The sequence below is a fragment of the Asterias amurensis genome, chromosome 4, assembly GCF_032118995.1.
Source record: "Asterias amurensis chromosome 4, ASM3211899v1".
Lineage (NCBI taxonomy): Eukaryota > Metazoa > Echinodermata > Asteroidea > Forcipulatida > Asteriidae > Asterias > Asterias amurensis.
In genome coordinates, this window is record NC_092651.1 from 22,330,451 (window position 1) to 22,347,357 (window position 16,907).

At 37.8% G+C, this 16,907-nt stretch overlaps 2 protein-coding genes and 1 non-coding gene across 3 annotated transcripts in view; 2 read left to right on the forward strand and 1 right to left on the reverse strand.

Moving 5' to 3' along the window:
- LOC139935689 (uncharacterized) overlaps positions 1 to 7,765 on the reverse strand; it is a 32,874-nt gene extending 25,109 nt beyond the window's left edge. Inside the window, exon 1 of the mRNA XM_071930221.1 lies at positions 7,528 to 7,765. The gene's annotated coding sequence lies outside the window, so the exon portion shown is untranslated. The remainder of the gene's footprint in view (positions 1 to 7,527) is intronic.
- A 345-nt stretch (positions 7,766 to 8,110) lies between these two features.
- On the forward strand, positions 8,111 to 8,182 carry Trnaq-cug (transfer RNA glutamine (anticodon CUG)). Its single transcript has one exon. It is a non-coding gene; the product is annotated as a tRNA-Gln (tRNA).
- Positions 8,183 to 8,623: 441 nt separating this feature from the next.
- Positions 8,624 to 15,902, forward strand: LOC139936574 (mitochondrial ornithine transporter 1-like). The gene is made up of 6 exons (XM_071931414.1): positions 8,624 to 8,853; positions 10,399 to 10,613; positions 11,311 to 11,707; positions 12,037 to 12,209; positions 13,126 to 13,284; positions 14,075 to 15,902. The coding sequence occupies exons 2-6, from the start codon at positions 10,472 to 10,474 to the stop codon at positions 14,203 to 14,205; spliced, it is 1,002 nt and encodes a 333-aa protein (XP_071787515.1). The 5' UTR covers positions 8,624 to 8,853; positions 10,399 to 10,471; the 3' UTR covers positions 14,206 to 15,902.
- Positions 15,903 to 16,907: the final 1,005 nt, after the last annotated feature.

The following is a 16,907-nucleotide window of genomic DNA, read 5'->3' on the forward strand; positions in this document are numbered from 1 at the left end:
AACTGTTAATGCCTAAGGTCTGACACTTGGAAGAAAAGTAATGGTTAAATCAGAGTACAGGTGGGCAAGGCCACTTCTACAGATACTTCATGGTGATTTGATGCCAATGGCAATTAGTACACATCAAAACCACAACTCCCTATTCTGACAACACCAATATCACAACGCAATATGCTTCATGGAAGTGTCATTAGAATGACCTCAGTTCAGCATGCATCTCTTTGCATTCATATTACATGGAACTGGTAAGGTACTAAAACACACTGTTGATCAAACTGTATGCCTTACATTAGCTCTCACTAGGAAGAAGTAATGATTATTGATTAAAGCCATTGGACACTATATATCGGTATTTAAAAAAAAATTTGTACAGATTTACAAATAACTTACAGGGTTTACAGATTGTAATGGTGAAAGACTTCTCTTGAAATATTATTCCATGAAGTGCTTTTTTTAATACTTTTCGAGAAAACATTAAAACAAGCCTAAATTTTGACAGGTTTGTTATTTTATATAAGTTGTGATACACGAAGTGTGGGCCTTGGACAAAACTGTTTACCGAAAGAGTCCAATGGCTTTAAATCAGAGTACAGGTGGCCAAGGCCAGGCCTAACAGATCTTTAATGTCCTATCCCGATACGGGCGTATGCAGAAGTATGCATCGAACTAAAGAATTATTTGCCCAACTTCAATCTGGAACTAACTCCAATGTAATTCTAATCATGACAAAACGTCTTTTTAAAAAAACACAAGTCACAACAACCGAATAGCTTGCATGCATTAGTATTTAAGTGTCACACAATTGACTTAAAAAAGTGACTACACCACAAAATATTTCATGATGTTGATTCAATCATATCACATTATGCTAATGGTAAGACCACATCAAAACCACAACTCCCTATGACAACACCAATATCAGTTTATCTCACGCTACATGCTTTGTGGAAGTGTCATTTACAATGACCTCAGTCCATACAACTCTTTGTATTCATTTTCCACATTTAGCCTGACAGTGGATCTTGCTCGTTTGAGCACACTTTGCTACACAGGAAGATCACCAGGGCATTGATTGCAAAAATCACAAGGTCGCTCAAAGGCTACAGCTCAAACAAAAACATAAACATGCAAAACAGAAAACTTTTTGATGGAAATGGCAAAACGGAACTTCGGTATATTTTTTTAATGGCAACATAGCTCTGGGCCACATCCTGTACCAGTGTAATTCCCGCTGTCTGTGTACACTACTGCTCCTATCTCTACAATCAGCTTAATACATAGGCTTGGTAATGCCATAAGAGGTAAATGCTAACACAAATACCACATTGGGCAGCCATTGTTGAGTGGAATTATTGGTCATTATTGGGTATAATGGCGTAAATATCCTAGTGGCTTGATCAAGGCCCTTTGTAATCACTATTAGTATTATCTTTCTCCCGGAGACACGATCAGGCCATACAGATCAAAACGTTGAGTTGAAACCTACGGTTCTATTTAGAATCACCCCCAACCCATTTAGAGATAATCATTACATGGTATTTACGTTGTACTGCGAACCTTACATCATATTTGTACCATGCAAAGTTTCAATCATGAGGCATACTTGGATCATGGAGCAAACCTTCTCAACGCTCTTGGGAAGCACCAACCATAAACTGCTTGAATTTGTGCTAAGGGGTTTATCCAACAATACCATCTCACAGGGGTCGAAATTAAGTGTATTTCCATGGTAGTCAGCAGGGCTAGTGACCAATAATTTTTAGTAACCCTGATTAGATTTTGGTAGCCCGAAAGACACATTATGTCTCGCGTCACAGCTCAAACTTTACAATACACCAATAACATAGTTCTTTATTGTTTGTGATGATGATTTTTGCATTATTTTTCCACTAGCCCGTCGGGCTATCAAACTGGAAAAATCAGTAGCCCGGCTGTAAATCTGGTAGTCCCGGGCTAGCGGGCTAGTAGCAATTTCGACCCTAGATCTCAGCCCTGTTAGTGTTAGATTCCCATTTATACACCTGGGTTAAGAGAAGCAATTATGGTTAACTGCCTTGCTCAGGGACTCAAGTCTCATGACTGGGAATTGAACCCACACACTATATGAGTCAACCATTAATACAAACTCAAGTCAGGTGCAGTAGACTGCTTGGTCACAACAAGCCACACAAATAAAATAGAATTTATTTATCAAGGTCATAATAAATAGGGCCTATTAGTCATCATTTAAAGAATGCGTACTTTCGGTAAAAGAATTCAAGTGTGCAAAAAGAGTGAAAGGTAAAGTCACTGAATTGGAACAGAAAATAATATGTTGTTTGTGATTGTTGTTTACAAGAAATAACTTCAGGTACCTTCATGGTTTAAAGCCATTATACACTTTCGGTAAACAGTATTGTCCAAGTCCCACACTTCGTGTATCACAACTTATATATAAAATAACAATCCTGTGGAAATTTAGGCTCAATCGGACATCGGAGTCGGGAGAAAATAACGGGAAAACCCACTCCTGTTTTCGCGCGTTTCGCCGTGTCATGACATGTGTTTATAACAAATCCGTAATTCTCGTTAACGAGAATTTATATTGTTTTACCGTTTTCTCAAAAAGTAAAGCATTTCATGGACTAATATTTCAAGAGAAGTCTTTCACCATAACCTTCTGTAAACCCTGTAAATTATTTGTAAATCTGTGAACTTTTTTTTTTTTTCTGTACCGAAAGGGTCCAATGGCTTTAATGGGGAATGAATCCAATACTTTTTCCCCCGCAACTGAGCTACCCGCAACAACAATGATCTTTAGAGGCAATGTCATCAATGCACATTGCTCAACACAGATCTGGGATTTTATCCAAAATCCTATAACCATTTTGATGAAGTTTTTATTAAAATTTAAAGCAAATAGGAAATTATTAATCGCTCAACAATTTTTACAAGACCACAAACGGAACAACATTAGCAACTTTGGAATTCCAGACCCTAGTGAGTCGATCTGATTATTCATGATCCTGATAACTCTGATATAATCCGTGATTCTAGTATTTAAAGGGGACTGTCAATATATGATAATAGCTGACGTTCTCCCTTAACAATGGGTTGCTGGCCTAAAGCTAGTTGTAAAAACCTCTGAGGACCTGGCAAAATTGCCTCAAAGTGGTCCGGCCGGTGGCTAGTACGCTACAGTGTAGTTAAGTTACGTATTTAACAAGCATCCTTATTTTAAAATATAAAATATGAAATAGTAAAACTGCTTGGTGTGACTGTGAAATGACAACCTAAACTAGTCAATTAGTCACTGAACAAATTAAGGGCAAACCCTGATAGCAGGCCTGCTGGACAAAAAGATGCATACAATTAGGCCAAGTAAAAAAAGAAACATGTTTAGCGTCCGGGTTTCTCAGAAAAAGGAAGGAGAAGGGGCTTTTTATTTTTTATTTCAAGATGGCTGCCATTCTTTTTAAAAAGTCAAAATCCATTGTTTTTTCAACTGCTCAATAAACACACAATCGTAAACGAAACATATGGGACAAGACATTCAGGTCATTGAGGTCATTTAAAATATATCCCTTTTTTCATTAGAAAAAAAAGAATAAAAAAAAAAAAAAAAGGAGGAGGCGACCTCCAAAAAGGAAGCGGGTGGAGACGCTTAACAAGGTTTTTTTTCCTGGGCAACATGGGCACTTACATATTATACTTCAGATGAAATCATTCACAGGATACTTATTACTAATCTTCACAAGTACATGTAAGTGCTCAGAAAAAAAAAAAATTTATTTTCAGAGTCATTTTAAAATAATAACACCAAAAGATGACTCCTGACATTAATTTACAACTCAATTTCAAACCATCCAGACAACAATAACATAATTCATCATGAAGCAGTACAAAATCACAATGATCCATTCACACTCTGTCTGACCTGAAATAACTGGCTATAAAATTCTTGGAAACTGACAATGCCATGCTGATATTCGATAAAGCAACACTTCTATCTTGAACTGACAACACACTCTGCACTACGCACAGAGTCTACAGCCAAATTCCAATCTTGAACACACACACGCACGTGTTATAACAGTAGGCCTATTAAAAACTTACCAATTCACACAATGAAAACACTCATTACATTTGATGCCCGTCTTTGTCAAATTAGCTTGCTAAATATCACACTTCGGTTTCACACTTGTATTAAAATCCATGTACTAATAATTAAAAAGCAGACATGAGATGGTCGGACAATCTTTCTCAGCGAACCCTTCCCAAAGAAAGAATCGTAGAGAATGTTGATGTGGCCTGATGTGGGATATTCCTTGCAGACACTCATGACCTCATCTCGGTTGTAGAATAACTGTATCACAGTGACAGTCAATGAGTCATCGTACACCATGACTGTACTGTGATGAATGGTGCATATTGCTCCTTGTGTGTACATACAATAAAGGAACTGGTCATCTCAGATGACCATGGTGACTGGTGATGATAATAATGGGTTGAAAACCTGGGAATATGAGGCAAATCATATTAATGGAAACTCCATCTGGCTCAATGTGTTTGAGAGAAGTGCACTCGAGTGTGAAGCAGAACTCAAGTGTAGACGATCATAAAAAACACCATGTGGATTTTAGCTGGTGACTAGCCTGTCGCACAAGTTCTGTATCCCTTAATCAGACATTCAATATCACCATGCCCAGTATGTGGCAGAGGGTGTGCCCCCCCCCCCAACCACGTTCCCATAAAATATTATTACTTTTCTCATACAAAAGTACCCTTCCCTAAAATCCTCTCTAGGCCTATGCCCTATAGAATTCCTGAGATTCCCAGAATACATTTAAGACACAATAAAAGGGAGGTAATCATTGTCACATCTGGAGTGCAATGATTCTCAGTGTGTAGAATCAATAGACGGATCCATTAGGCTCCGCCCACGTGAGCAAGAACACGTGAGCCTCTCCAATGCCTTTCTGCACAATCTGCCGCGCGCTAAGCATACGCGCAGGCATGTCGGACTTAATTTGTCGGACCTTCATTGCGTTGTGATTGGTCAATACGCAATGGGGCGGAGCTTAATGGATCGGTCTATTGGACATTCACTGAACTGCATACTACATTAAGTTGTTACTGCATATTATGTGGAATTAGTGTACAATTTAAGGTTATCAAAGGGATAGGGCGCATTCAGGGTTGTCACTGTCATTAAAATCTATCCTAATTGAGGTGTACCTTTACCCCCAAAGGGACCTTCTACCTAGTTCTCCCTATATCAAGATATCATTATTAGATCCCCAATTACAAAGCAATGGTGTCGATCACACACACCTTCCTCAAAGATCACACAAATGTCAAAGCTGAAGGGGTCAACAGTTTAATGTTAGAATAGTAAAAATTATACCACAGTTCTACATAATTTCAACATAATTTTCAAAAATGTTTGCAATTTTTTGTATAAAGCCATGCAGTCTGCTGTATGGTCTGGCAGAGAGATAGGGCGGCAATGTGATAGTGACTCATGAGAGTATTATCAACTTAAAAAAAATAAATAACAAAACTCCTCCATGTTGGCATTATAATTACAAGGCCATGGGAATTGACTACAACTAAAATAGGTCAAACTTTAAATCACTCAAAGGCAATCCTGTATTCTGAAGAAATAATTAAATTTAACAAAATATCAGAAAAGAATTTGCCAGAATTAAACGGTCTTATTACAGTACAATGTAAAGGGACATCATCAATAATGCTTACTTTTCAACATTTTGTACTCAGCAAAAACCTGCACTAAAACTGCATAATGTGATACTCATTCAATGATTGAACTGTCACATCAAATCATTCAAAAAAAAACCGCAAAGTTATGTCACATTGAAACTAAATTATGGAAAAATAGCTTGTTAGATGCGTTTTTTTCTAATACACCTAGGGCCCAATTTCACAAAGAGCTATAAAATTGATATTAACTGCAAATTAATCGTAGATGCTAAGCAAAGTGTGATGTCACAATACAAAACACTATGGCAATACTGATAATTTGTCTTGTGATGAATTTTATTGCTTTGAAATTGGCCCCAGAATCCCCAGATCAATTTAAAAGTCTGATGGTCAGATCTTACAGAATATCAATCCCTGTCTGAAGCTTCGGTCGGTGACACAGGGCTCACCCCCAACAGTCTAGCCTTGCGTATGCGTCTAATGGTACATTGTCTAGTAAAAACTGCTACGGGCAAAGTAAATACCACTTATCAACTTGCCATGTGGGCTACTGAAAACAGTGCAACCTACTTGTGTAGCCCTGTAAAAATTTCTTAAAAGTTTTAACTTATTTTTGAGTGTACACTGTGCAAGTATCTTCATATATGACCTAGCCCAGGTTGGACTCCACTGTTGCACGACGTCCTACCAGCAGGGCTACATATGACCCTGTGTGTTGTGATCGCTACATCAGAAAGCTAGTACTACAATGTCATCATGTATAAAATCTGCCGTCGATTTCACAGAGAGTTAGGACTCGTCTTACCTCGAGTTAGGACGAGTAATTCTTCCTAACTAAGGATTAATCTTAAGGTCTGCATGCTACAGTGCAGGGTTGGGACTCGTCCTAAGTCCTAAGATTAGTCTTAAGTTAGGAAGAGTTTTGTGAAATCGACGGCAGGACTCTTTATTAAAATTAAAGTTTCTGGGGCAAATTCACAGATTACTAGCAAATACTAAAACTATTATAGCACAGGGATAATTTTCCGCACCTCGCCACCAATTAATCCGCCCTAAATTAGCTCCAATTCCACTGAATTGTTTTCTTACTTTAGAAGAAGGGTTATCGCATATATCATCGAGAGAAAAGAGAGAGGAAAAAATAAAATAAAACGTCCAGAAATTGGTGGCAGGGTCGTAAAATTTGTCCCACCACAATCTCAATGTCATAAATAAAACCATGTGTTGTTGAAATTGCAGACCTATGATTCATACATTAATATTATGTACATAAATTAAGTCATGGGGATTCCACCATCTGACCATCTGGTTTTTCATTGGTATGAAAAATTGAGATCATGATCAAAGGTTTTTTCTATCGTGCTAGATAGTTTTAATTTTGTAGTTTAGATTACAATTAATTACTTTTTATAAGTATTTTGTTTTATTTAATGTTTCGCTGGTCTCATTATCATCAAATCATTGTATGTACCAAGAATCAAGATCAGTGAGTTAGTGTTGTAAATGCCATCTTCAAGTTAGTTCTAATTTTGGTTCACTTTTTCAATTATTATAATTATTTATATTGCATGGCACACTATCTTCAACCACTGCCATTGTCAACAACACCGGCACAACACCACTCAACAACAATACACATTTCAGATATTATAAATGACACACCCCATTCATTTCGACTACACTCGACTCCACAGGATACACAGGCAAGCACTTGAGTACATGGAGTATGGGCGTTTGACGAGCAGTACCAACTCGTACCAACAAACTTTAATAAATATCCTGCGTACACACACATTGGAAAAAAACACCCTTAACTTGTCTTACCTTCATATGAACAATGCCCACATAAAGACGTGTGAACTTCAGTCAAAGCATGAGCAGCGAAGAGATTCCATTTTGCTTCCAAACTCTACATTCCAACGCCAGATTTGAGAGGCATAGCTACTCTGCCAAACTTTCTTAGTCATAACACCCAATTCTGAAGATCTGTGACCTAGCTAGAGTGTACCCCTACACACTACGTCACACAAATAATACACAATCTGGCGCTGCCGGTCTCACAACACAGAAGTACATTGGTTAAATGCCTCGCCTACCTGTTTCCAATGTTTATGGTAGGTTATTACATATGTAAATTTCTATTGTCATCGCCAGTATTTCATTGGCCAATTCTTACATCACCTGTTTCCATATAAGGTAATGATTCGTGTTGAATGTGATTCCCAATCATAAATGAAATAGGTTCCATGCAGATAAGTCATAAAAGTAAACTCTTGAGCTTGCATTCACAAAACACCCATGAAAAATGATCAAGAAATGAAAATGAAAGATTTTCAGATGGCTAATTTATTGTGACAATATAAACCTATTATTTATAATGTATGATAGATCACCTATATTCGTGAACGGCCCCATGGTGTAACGGTTAGCACTCGAGACTCTGAATCTCGCGATCCGAGTTCAAATCTCGGTGGGACCTCATTTTTGTTATTTTCTTAAAGTTAATTTTTTTTTATTGTTTACTAGTTGTATTTCATTATTTATACAGGAACAGAGTTTAAAATAATACTTAACATACTTTAGTAGTATTTTAGATTATCTTTCTTTCTAGAAATTTGGATACAAACTTGCAATACTACATCAAAATAACAACAATTTTACAACAAGGCGGCCCCATAACCCCTGTGCCTAGAGTTTGAGTATAAAACTCTTCAATTTATTTAGTTATTTGTTTATTTTTCCTTCAATTTGAATAACCATGAAGAGGTTTTAACATTTCTGAGTTAAAGTTTAATAAACTTTCTACCTCACAAAGTTCCTTCATCAGTAAAATTTACACATGGGAAAAAAAGGCTTTCGCAATAATATATGAACAGCGCCCTCTATGTGTACCATGTGTCGACGAGATAAAATAATTTTGTGAAAGTTGCATGATTCGTCCTCTGCTCTGTGATTCTGTCGTGTCTGTGTCGTATTGATTGTTATGTGAAAGTGTGTGTCCTCCATGGTTTCACCTGATGAATATTTACAGAAGGCCTTGCCAGGGTCGTCCAGTTTTTATAAGGTCGCTTGTGTGATTCGTCTCTTTCATGATTGAACCGTTGACGGTGGTGTGGCAACTGGACTTTAGCTGAGTTCTAAATTGAAACGGTAGGTAATCACGAAAAGTATTTGCTCGCGCAAGTTCGGAACTTGCCCGCTCAGTTTAAGATGAGCTCAGTTTTGCTTCCAAAAAATATTAATCATTCAAAAATAATGCGCATTTATAAACATATTTGTGCGCAATTTTCAAACCATTGCGCAGGTTTAATACTTTGTGCCTAATTTTTGTAAAGTATTAATTATTGAATTTTATTATATTGAGAATTACGATGTTATCATTAGTCATTAGTCATTAGTTGTTTTACACTTTCGTCGTTAAAGAAAACACTCTACATCATAACTATGCACAGCCGGGCCGGCCAGACGGCCTCCAGTCCATGGGCGGACACAGGCTTTTCCCATTCTATCCTCAGTCAGATCCTGCACCCGGCCCCTTCCTTACTAATCATATAATTCTATTTCAGTAGTTGCGATATCGTAACCCTCCTCTCCAGAGAATTCGGGTCATCTCGTACCCAAGTCAACTCGTACCTAAGTCAACTCGTACCCAAGTCAACTCGTACCCAAGTCAACTCGTACCTAAGTCAACTCGTACCCGAGTCAACTCGTACCTGAGTCAACTCGTACTCAAGTCAACTCGCACCCAATTAAATGTTTACAATTTTTTTTTTACTCGTACTGATAAATATTGTAGTTTAATTTATTTATATTGTTAGTCATACATTTAGCTATTCATTGTTGCAATGATTTTTGTTTTCTTGTTTTTTTTTCATGTTGCAGTTTTTTTTACTTAGGCCTTACGGTGGGGAAAATTAATCAGAGAACTTTTTTTTTAATATAGGCTTGTTAGAATGAATTTTTCGGAAAAAGATAATCAGAACTTACGCAAAGTGTTTTGGTTGAAAAAAGTGGAACAGTATATTTGTTCAAATTTACTTGTTTGATTCGGAAAACGATAATCAGAACATAACGCAAATGATGGTAGAACATTATTTTTATTTCCTATCGCTTACAAAATCACGCCGCACCGAAATTCTCCGTTTCGGCATACAACGTACGTTGTACGGTACGAGTTGACTTGGGTACGAGTTGACCTGGGTACGAGTTGACCTAGGTACGAGTTGACTTTGGTACGAGTTGACTTGGGTACAATATTTTGGGTACGAGTTGACTTGGGTACGAGTTGACTTGGGTACGAGTTGACCAGGGGGAGGAGGATTACAAATACATTATCGCAACTACTGCACCCCATCAATAAAGGCATCATGCATTATCTGATTATTGATTGGTTTAGACATAACATTATCGCTTTTTAAAAACTTCAGTCATCTAAAATAGAATAGTTAGAGAAATAATGTCCAACAAAAGTTTTTTTTTTAATTTCTCTATCTGTGGGGCCACCAATTTAATATATGAGTATGATGTTCCCAAGATCTATAGAACTTGATTTAAAGTACGAGTAGAGGCGGTGCTAACAAACACATCGCTGGGTGTATGGGTAAAACCCAAATTAATGTTCTTTATCACGATGCAAATTTAAAATCTCTTAAATAAAGTTTGAATTGATGATTATTAATTGATTTCTTCTGGCAGATCTCAATACGACAAAATAGAAACAGACCTTGAATAAGTCACTGAGTGAAATAAGCCCTTATTCGAATCCAGCATGGAGACGTCCAAAGAGCAACACTTGCCTGTACTACAAGAAGGAGCCAAGTCATTAGGCAGTGACCTTCGACCTTTAACCTCTAGTAGTAGATTGGCTGCAACGTACCAGGCTACAGTAGATTTCACCGCTGGTGCTTTAGGTAAAAGGACTCAACAGGGGTGATCCATTTCTCTATTATGTGTTGGCTAATTTGGCTCTCTTTAAAAAAAATGAAACACTAAACCTAAGTTTCGTTACAACAATAAACAGGGTGTTCGACAAGTTAGTTCAAAAATTTGTTTGTAAAATGCCAAAGTTAGATCAACGACAATACTTAGCTCACTAGGTTATGTTTGTGTAGATATGAAGCATTGACTATTGACCTGTAAAATTTGTGCTCTACTGAGGGTGGATTTGGTTCTCTGCAGTACAAATTCAATATGAACATCGTAGGGCCTACCCTCCCTGCTTGGTATTTAAAGACACTGGATACTATTGGTAAACGTCAAGGACTAGTCTTCTCACTTGGTGTATCTCAACATATGCATAAAATAACAAACCTGTGAAAATTTGAGCTCAATCGGTCATCAAAGTTAGGAGATAATGAAAGAAAAAAACACCCTTGTCACACCGAGTTGTGCGCTTTCAGATGCTTGATTTTGAGACCTCAAATTCTAAATCTGAGGTCTCGAAATCAAATTCGATGAAAATTACTTCTACAATGTTTATACTATCAACCTCTCCCCATTACCCAATGAAAGTTTTGTGCTAATAATTATTTTGACTAACTACCAATAGTGTCCACTGCCTTTAAAGACAACTATTTACATATGACATCCTTCTTGTTAATTCCGCAGGTGGAGTAGCATGTGTTTTAGTCGGCCAGCCGTTCGATACAGTCAAAGTGAAACTCCAGACGTATCCACAGCTCTACCCAAGCGCCATCAAATGCTGTAAACAGATCCTAAAGAATGAAGGGATACCTGGTTTATTCCGTGGAACTATGCCTGCCATGGCAGCTAATGTAGGGGAGACGTCAGTATTATTCCTATGCTATGGTCTATGTCAGAAGTTTGTCTGCCGAGTGTCGGGAACGGACAGTATAGAAAAATTAAGCACTTTCCAGAATGCGTCGTCGGGTTTTGTGGCAGGTTTCTTCTCGTCGTTAGTCCTTTGCCCGACGGAGCTCGTCAAATGCCGTCTTCAGGCTATGACTGAGACAATGCAGACGTCTGAGAAACATAAACAGAGAGTGTAAGTTGTGTCTGTTTTAAACTTGTGAAAATCTGGGCCAAAGTTCATGGCTCTGCTTACCATCATCATTCTCCACTTATACCTGTGCAAGCGCTGAATTTCTGCACTAACTGTGTAAGCGAAGAATGCCTAGTAGTGTGGAGTATGCACGCACACAAAGTTCTGCTAACCCTGTGAAATATGCTTGACATAAGCGCGGATGTCCCTGCTTGTGCTAAGTTAAGCAGGTCTATGAAACCAGGCCCTGGTAGCCTCCCCCCTCCCAATTTTTTTTTCACTTGAACAATTTCCCTACTAATCTCAAGTTTACACACTGTTTTTCTTCACAGAGGCCCGTGGCAAATCACCAAAAGTATTATACGAAATGATGGTTTTAGGGGAATGTTCCAAGGACTAGGGAGTACATGGCTGCGTGAGATGCCGGGATATTTCTTCTTCTTTGGAGCTTATGAGATTTCTAGAACAATGTTAACACCGAAAGGAACCAGTAAAGATGATCTCGGTAGGTACTCTAGTTTAGGTTTGATTGGACAGGGGTAGATTTCACAAAGAGTTAGGACTAGTCCTAACTTAGGACTAGTCCTAGGAGATATTAAAAACGTATGGCTAGTCCTAAGTTAGGATGAGTAACTCGTTCTTACTTGAGATAAGACTAGTCTTAACTCTTTGTGATAGATATCTTCAACTCTGGTTGTGGAAAAAATTTTATGTAAACGAGTCCCAATGGGAGACTTTTGTGGACTACAGGTGGCAGCAGACTTACAAAGTAAATCCATTGTTCTTGGAAATGTGCAGATGCTCCAAACGACTTTAACAATAGACCTTTTCACAATTACTCGAGCGGGGGCGTAAAGCTGGGAATTAGTTGCATTGTGGTCTAGCTGGTAATCAAATTTGAACCATAGCTATCCCACAATGCACCTCGTTCATTAGTTTGCGCTTGAGCAATGGTATTTGCGAAAAGGTCTAGGGAAACTACTGGTATTAAGTCTGCTGCCACCTAGCGTTTCAAAGTCTCTCATTTCATTGAGCTGCTTCAGAACAAAAAGAAGCACACACAAATTTTACCAGAATATGGTTACCAGCCAAACTGCTATGTCTTTCGTACAATCTGTGACTGGATGATCCTTCTCGTTTCTGCTAAGCAGAAGTTTGTTAAGCAATATTTCGCAGCTGATTGAAATTGGGCCCAAGGCTGAATGTTTCAACTCTTGTTATAAAAAAAGTCTTCATTAAAAAGTTTAGCGGTTTTCAACACTGGTTATGATGGGAGGGGTGGTGGTATGCAACAGCATATCAAAAGTGTATGCCTACAAAATGTTCCTTCGCACCTAGAATGTGCTAGTTTTCTTGAGATGCTCTATAAATTTCTTCAGGCACTATTCACAATAAACTCCTTTACGTATTTTTTAATTAAGGTCCATTTCGTCTGATGATCTGTGGTGGAATGGCAGGAGCCGGACTATGGACAGCAATATATCCTATTGATTTAGTCAAATCAAGAATACAAGTCGGGTCTGCAACAGAGAAAATGCCGGGCTTCTTCAGAGTTACCATGGATATCATTAGAAAAGAAGGTAAAATCAATTTGAATTGACCAATAATCTACCATTCATTCAAACTGTCTTGCGTTAAATAGATCCCCGAGAAAAAAAAAGGTGTAATTTTAATTCGAAAAATTGGGGTTTTTTGAACGAAGAAAAATTTACTTTTGAGTGGAACTTGAACCAAGGAGCTGTCCAGCCCTATGTTGGCGGTCTCCCTATAAGGCAATATCTTTGTTCAGGTTGCCAGTCAGAAGCTATATAACCGTTAACTGCCATTTGGCCAGGGTTCAAAACCAAGTTTACGATACAACCTGAAAGGTTGCTTATTATGAAGATGGTTTTATGGTAGTAAGCATCCTGTCAAAAAAAAGTGATTGATGAGAAATTGAAAGTATGACAAAGGGGGTAATAAACACAAAGTAATTGCAATCTAGTGGTTTCAACTTCGTTAGATAACAAACTTCCTCACACTTGAGCCATATTTTCTAGAAAAGGATCAAGACCCAAGAGTCTTTAGAGTGTAGGGGAGATGAGGTGTTCGGACAAGGTATAGGGGCAGTCGGATACCCTAAGCATTGTCAATAGGCACTTACCAAGGAGAAGATTGCCACTGTGCCCCTTCAAGTGTTCCAGGAGAAATGTTACTCTCCTCCAATCAAGGAGGTGCCTCTTATTTCGGAGAAGTACTAGTAGAAGATTGCTTAGAAGTGACTTTTAGAAATTCAACTTTCCATGGTGTCCATTTTGTGAAGGCTTGGGGCCAGAAGTTGTACCCACTGTGACCCTTCCTAAACGTAGATTATAATTATTTTTATTTCAGGTATTTTGAAACTCTACAGCGGTCTGGCTCCCTGCGTTCTACGGTCGTTCCCCGCCAATGCAGCATTGTTCTTGATGTATGAGTGGAGCAGGAAACAAATGATGTTGCACCGACCAGAATGGGCGTTATGAGAGCAACATTAAGGGCAATCTAATAGGGAACTATAGTAGGTTTGATGGTAGTCTTGGCCTAAAGATGTTAGTGATCAATAGTGGATAGTGTACTGCGCTCGGCTGTAAATCTTATAGCACGCCCTCTTACATTATGATTTCAACAACTTGACTTGCTATCACCAACAAGAGGGCGCGCTATACTGATTAAAAACCAATGGCAGGACACTATCCACTATAGAAGTAATGTGGTTAAGTAAAAGAATTTACTTTTTACCCCCCCCCCCCCCAAATTTGAATCTGACCCACTTGATTTTAATGATGGTAGGAAAAGTATTTTTATTCTAGTCTATTCTTTCCTTCTGAATATATTTTGGTTTAATTTTATCGCACAAATTATTGAGACATATGGTTTTATTTTTTACTGCACAATTGAGACATGAAGTTTTATGTATTTTATTATGTGACCTCAGTCCTTATGCGATTTTCACAATTATATTTTTCTGTGGTTGAACATGGAACATTGACCATAGCAGGAGTTGTACCTGTAACCTCCAGAGAAAAAATGTAGCTGTGCTCTACCATCTGAGCTATGTAGCCCTAATGAGGGTTGTCTCCCTATTTTGTCAATGTCGTTGTTCTGTGGTGAACATTGATGTTTAATTGAGAATAACATTTTGTTTACAATCTTAAAAAAAAAAAAAAAAAAGAGTTGTATCAAGTATAACAGTTACTGTGGAGCTAATGTCTGATGCCAAAACCAGGTTATTTCTGCCAAAATTCAAAACTGGGTTTATTTACTCATCAAATAATACCTAGTTTAGGCATGTTACTTAATCAACATTTATCAACTACTTTTTTCCTCAACAGCTTAAGACACAACATCGCTAAGTTGTCATGGTACTATGTTTAAGATGTCCACACTAACATTTTGAATGCTGTTTTTTTTTTTCTATATATTTATTGTCTAAAAACAATCATGCTCTACTTTTACCTGAAATTCTGATTTGCTCCCCTCGGAGAAAAATCAGCAATATTGTCTTAATAGCCTGAAATGCATATCAAAGCCTATGCCTTGAGTAGGGCAGCCCTTGTATCAGTCAACATTTTCCTGCCTTTATCCAAATGGCCAGTCATTCATGTAAAACAGAATAACACTTGTGCCAATACTGATTCAGTTTGCAGGTATACTGCAAAGCTTATAACAATGACTTCTCTGAAAACTTAAACAAGTTCACAGGTATGTGAAAGAATGACCCACCACCACCAAATTGATTAAATATTGATAATCACATTTTAAGCAGAATTTTAGCTGATAATACACTTCTGCTAACCAAAATTATTTTGTGCTTAGCTGCTTTTGTGCTTAAGCAGCAGCTCTATGAAATTGAGCCTTGATGCTAAATGGAAATGCTAGACATCTATCCAATTTGTATAATGATCATGTTACTAAGGTGGTTTAATTTGTACCACACTTCATGCAATAATGGAAGTTTAACAATAAGAACTAAAAACACGCTTGCATTTCTTTATTTTTATTCCTAGTGGGACATTTTAATGTAAGACATTTTTTAATGTTTAAACATAATTTGAAGAATGGCACAAAATAAATCTCATCACCATTTTCATAGTTGGCATAAAAACATCTATTTACGTACCATGGTAAATATATTATTCTCGTCCCATGCCATTGTTTGAATAAAAACAGAGAAATTAAATTTCTATTGTTTTGAGGCTTATTTTGCTTGTATGTGTCGTGAGGGATTTTTCCTCCTGTTTGTAAGCCGCCCTCCCCCGCGCCTTTCCTCCTTCGGTAAATGTGCTAAGTGTTGGCCTAGCCTGGAAGGAAGTAGAGTCAGCAGAGGGCGCTCTTCGAGGAATTTTCTATACAATAATTAAGTAGGATTTGAAACTTTGCATGGTGGAAATACGATAGGTTTGCGGTAACACCATGTAATGACTATCTCTAATGAGTTGGGGTGGTTCTGAAAAGAACCGTTGGTTTCAACTCGACGTTTCGATCAGTTTACTCTGATCGTCTTCTGGGAAAAAAAATAAATAAAAAATAAAAACGTCGAGTTGAAACCAACGGTTCTTTTCAGAACCACCCCAACTCATAGTCATTACATGGTGTTACCGCAAACCTTTCTATATCTATACAACATTATTAGCCGAATGGGACCCAGAATCTCTTAGTGCTATTTATTTTATTATTTCAATGATGAGCAGTCATAGTATTGCGACCCAAAACAATACCATTAGGATCAATGGAAACGGGTGCATGACTTGACAAACAAACGATAGTTTCTATGGTGGCCCTGAAGGGACACAGCCAGTCGTGAATATTTTCGCGACGTCGTATATTTATTCACGACAAGTCGCGAATATTTTCGCGACGTCGCGAATATTTTCACGACTAGTCGCAAATATTTTCGCGACGTCGTATATTTATTCACGACAAGTCGCGAATATTTTCGCGACGTCGCGAATATTTTCACGACTAGTCGCAAATATTTTCGCGACGTCGTATATTTATTCACGACAAGTCGCGAATATTTTCGCGACGTCGCGAATATTTTCACGACTAGTCGCAAATATTTTCACGACTAGTTGCAAATATTTTTTACGACGTCGTGAATAATTCTGCGACTAGTCGTGAATAAATTCGCGACTAGTCGTAAATATTTTTTCAGTAGCTTGAGTGTGTAATTCTTACACGGCAC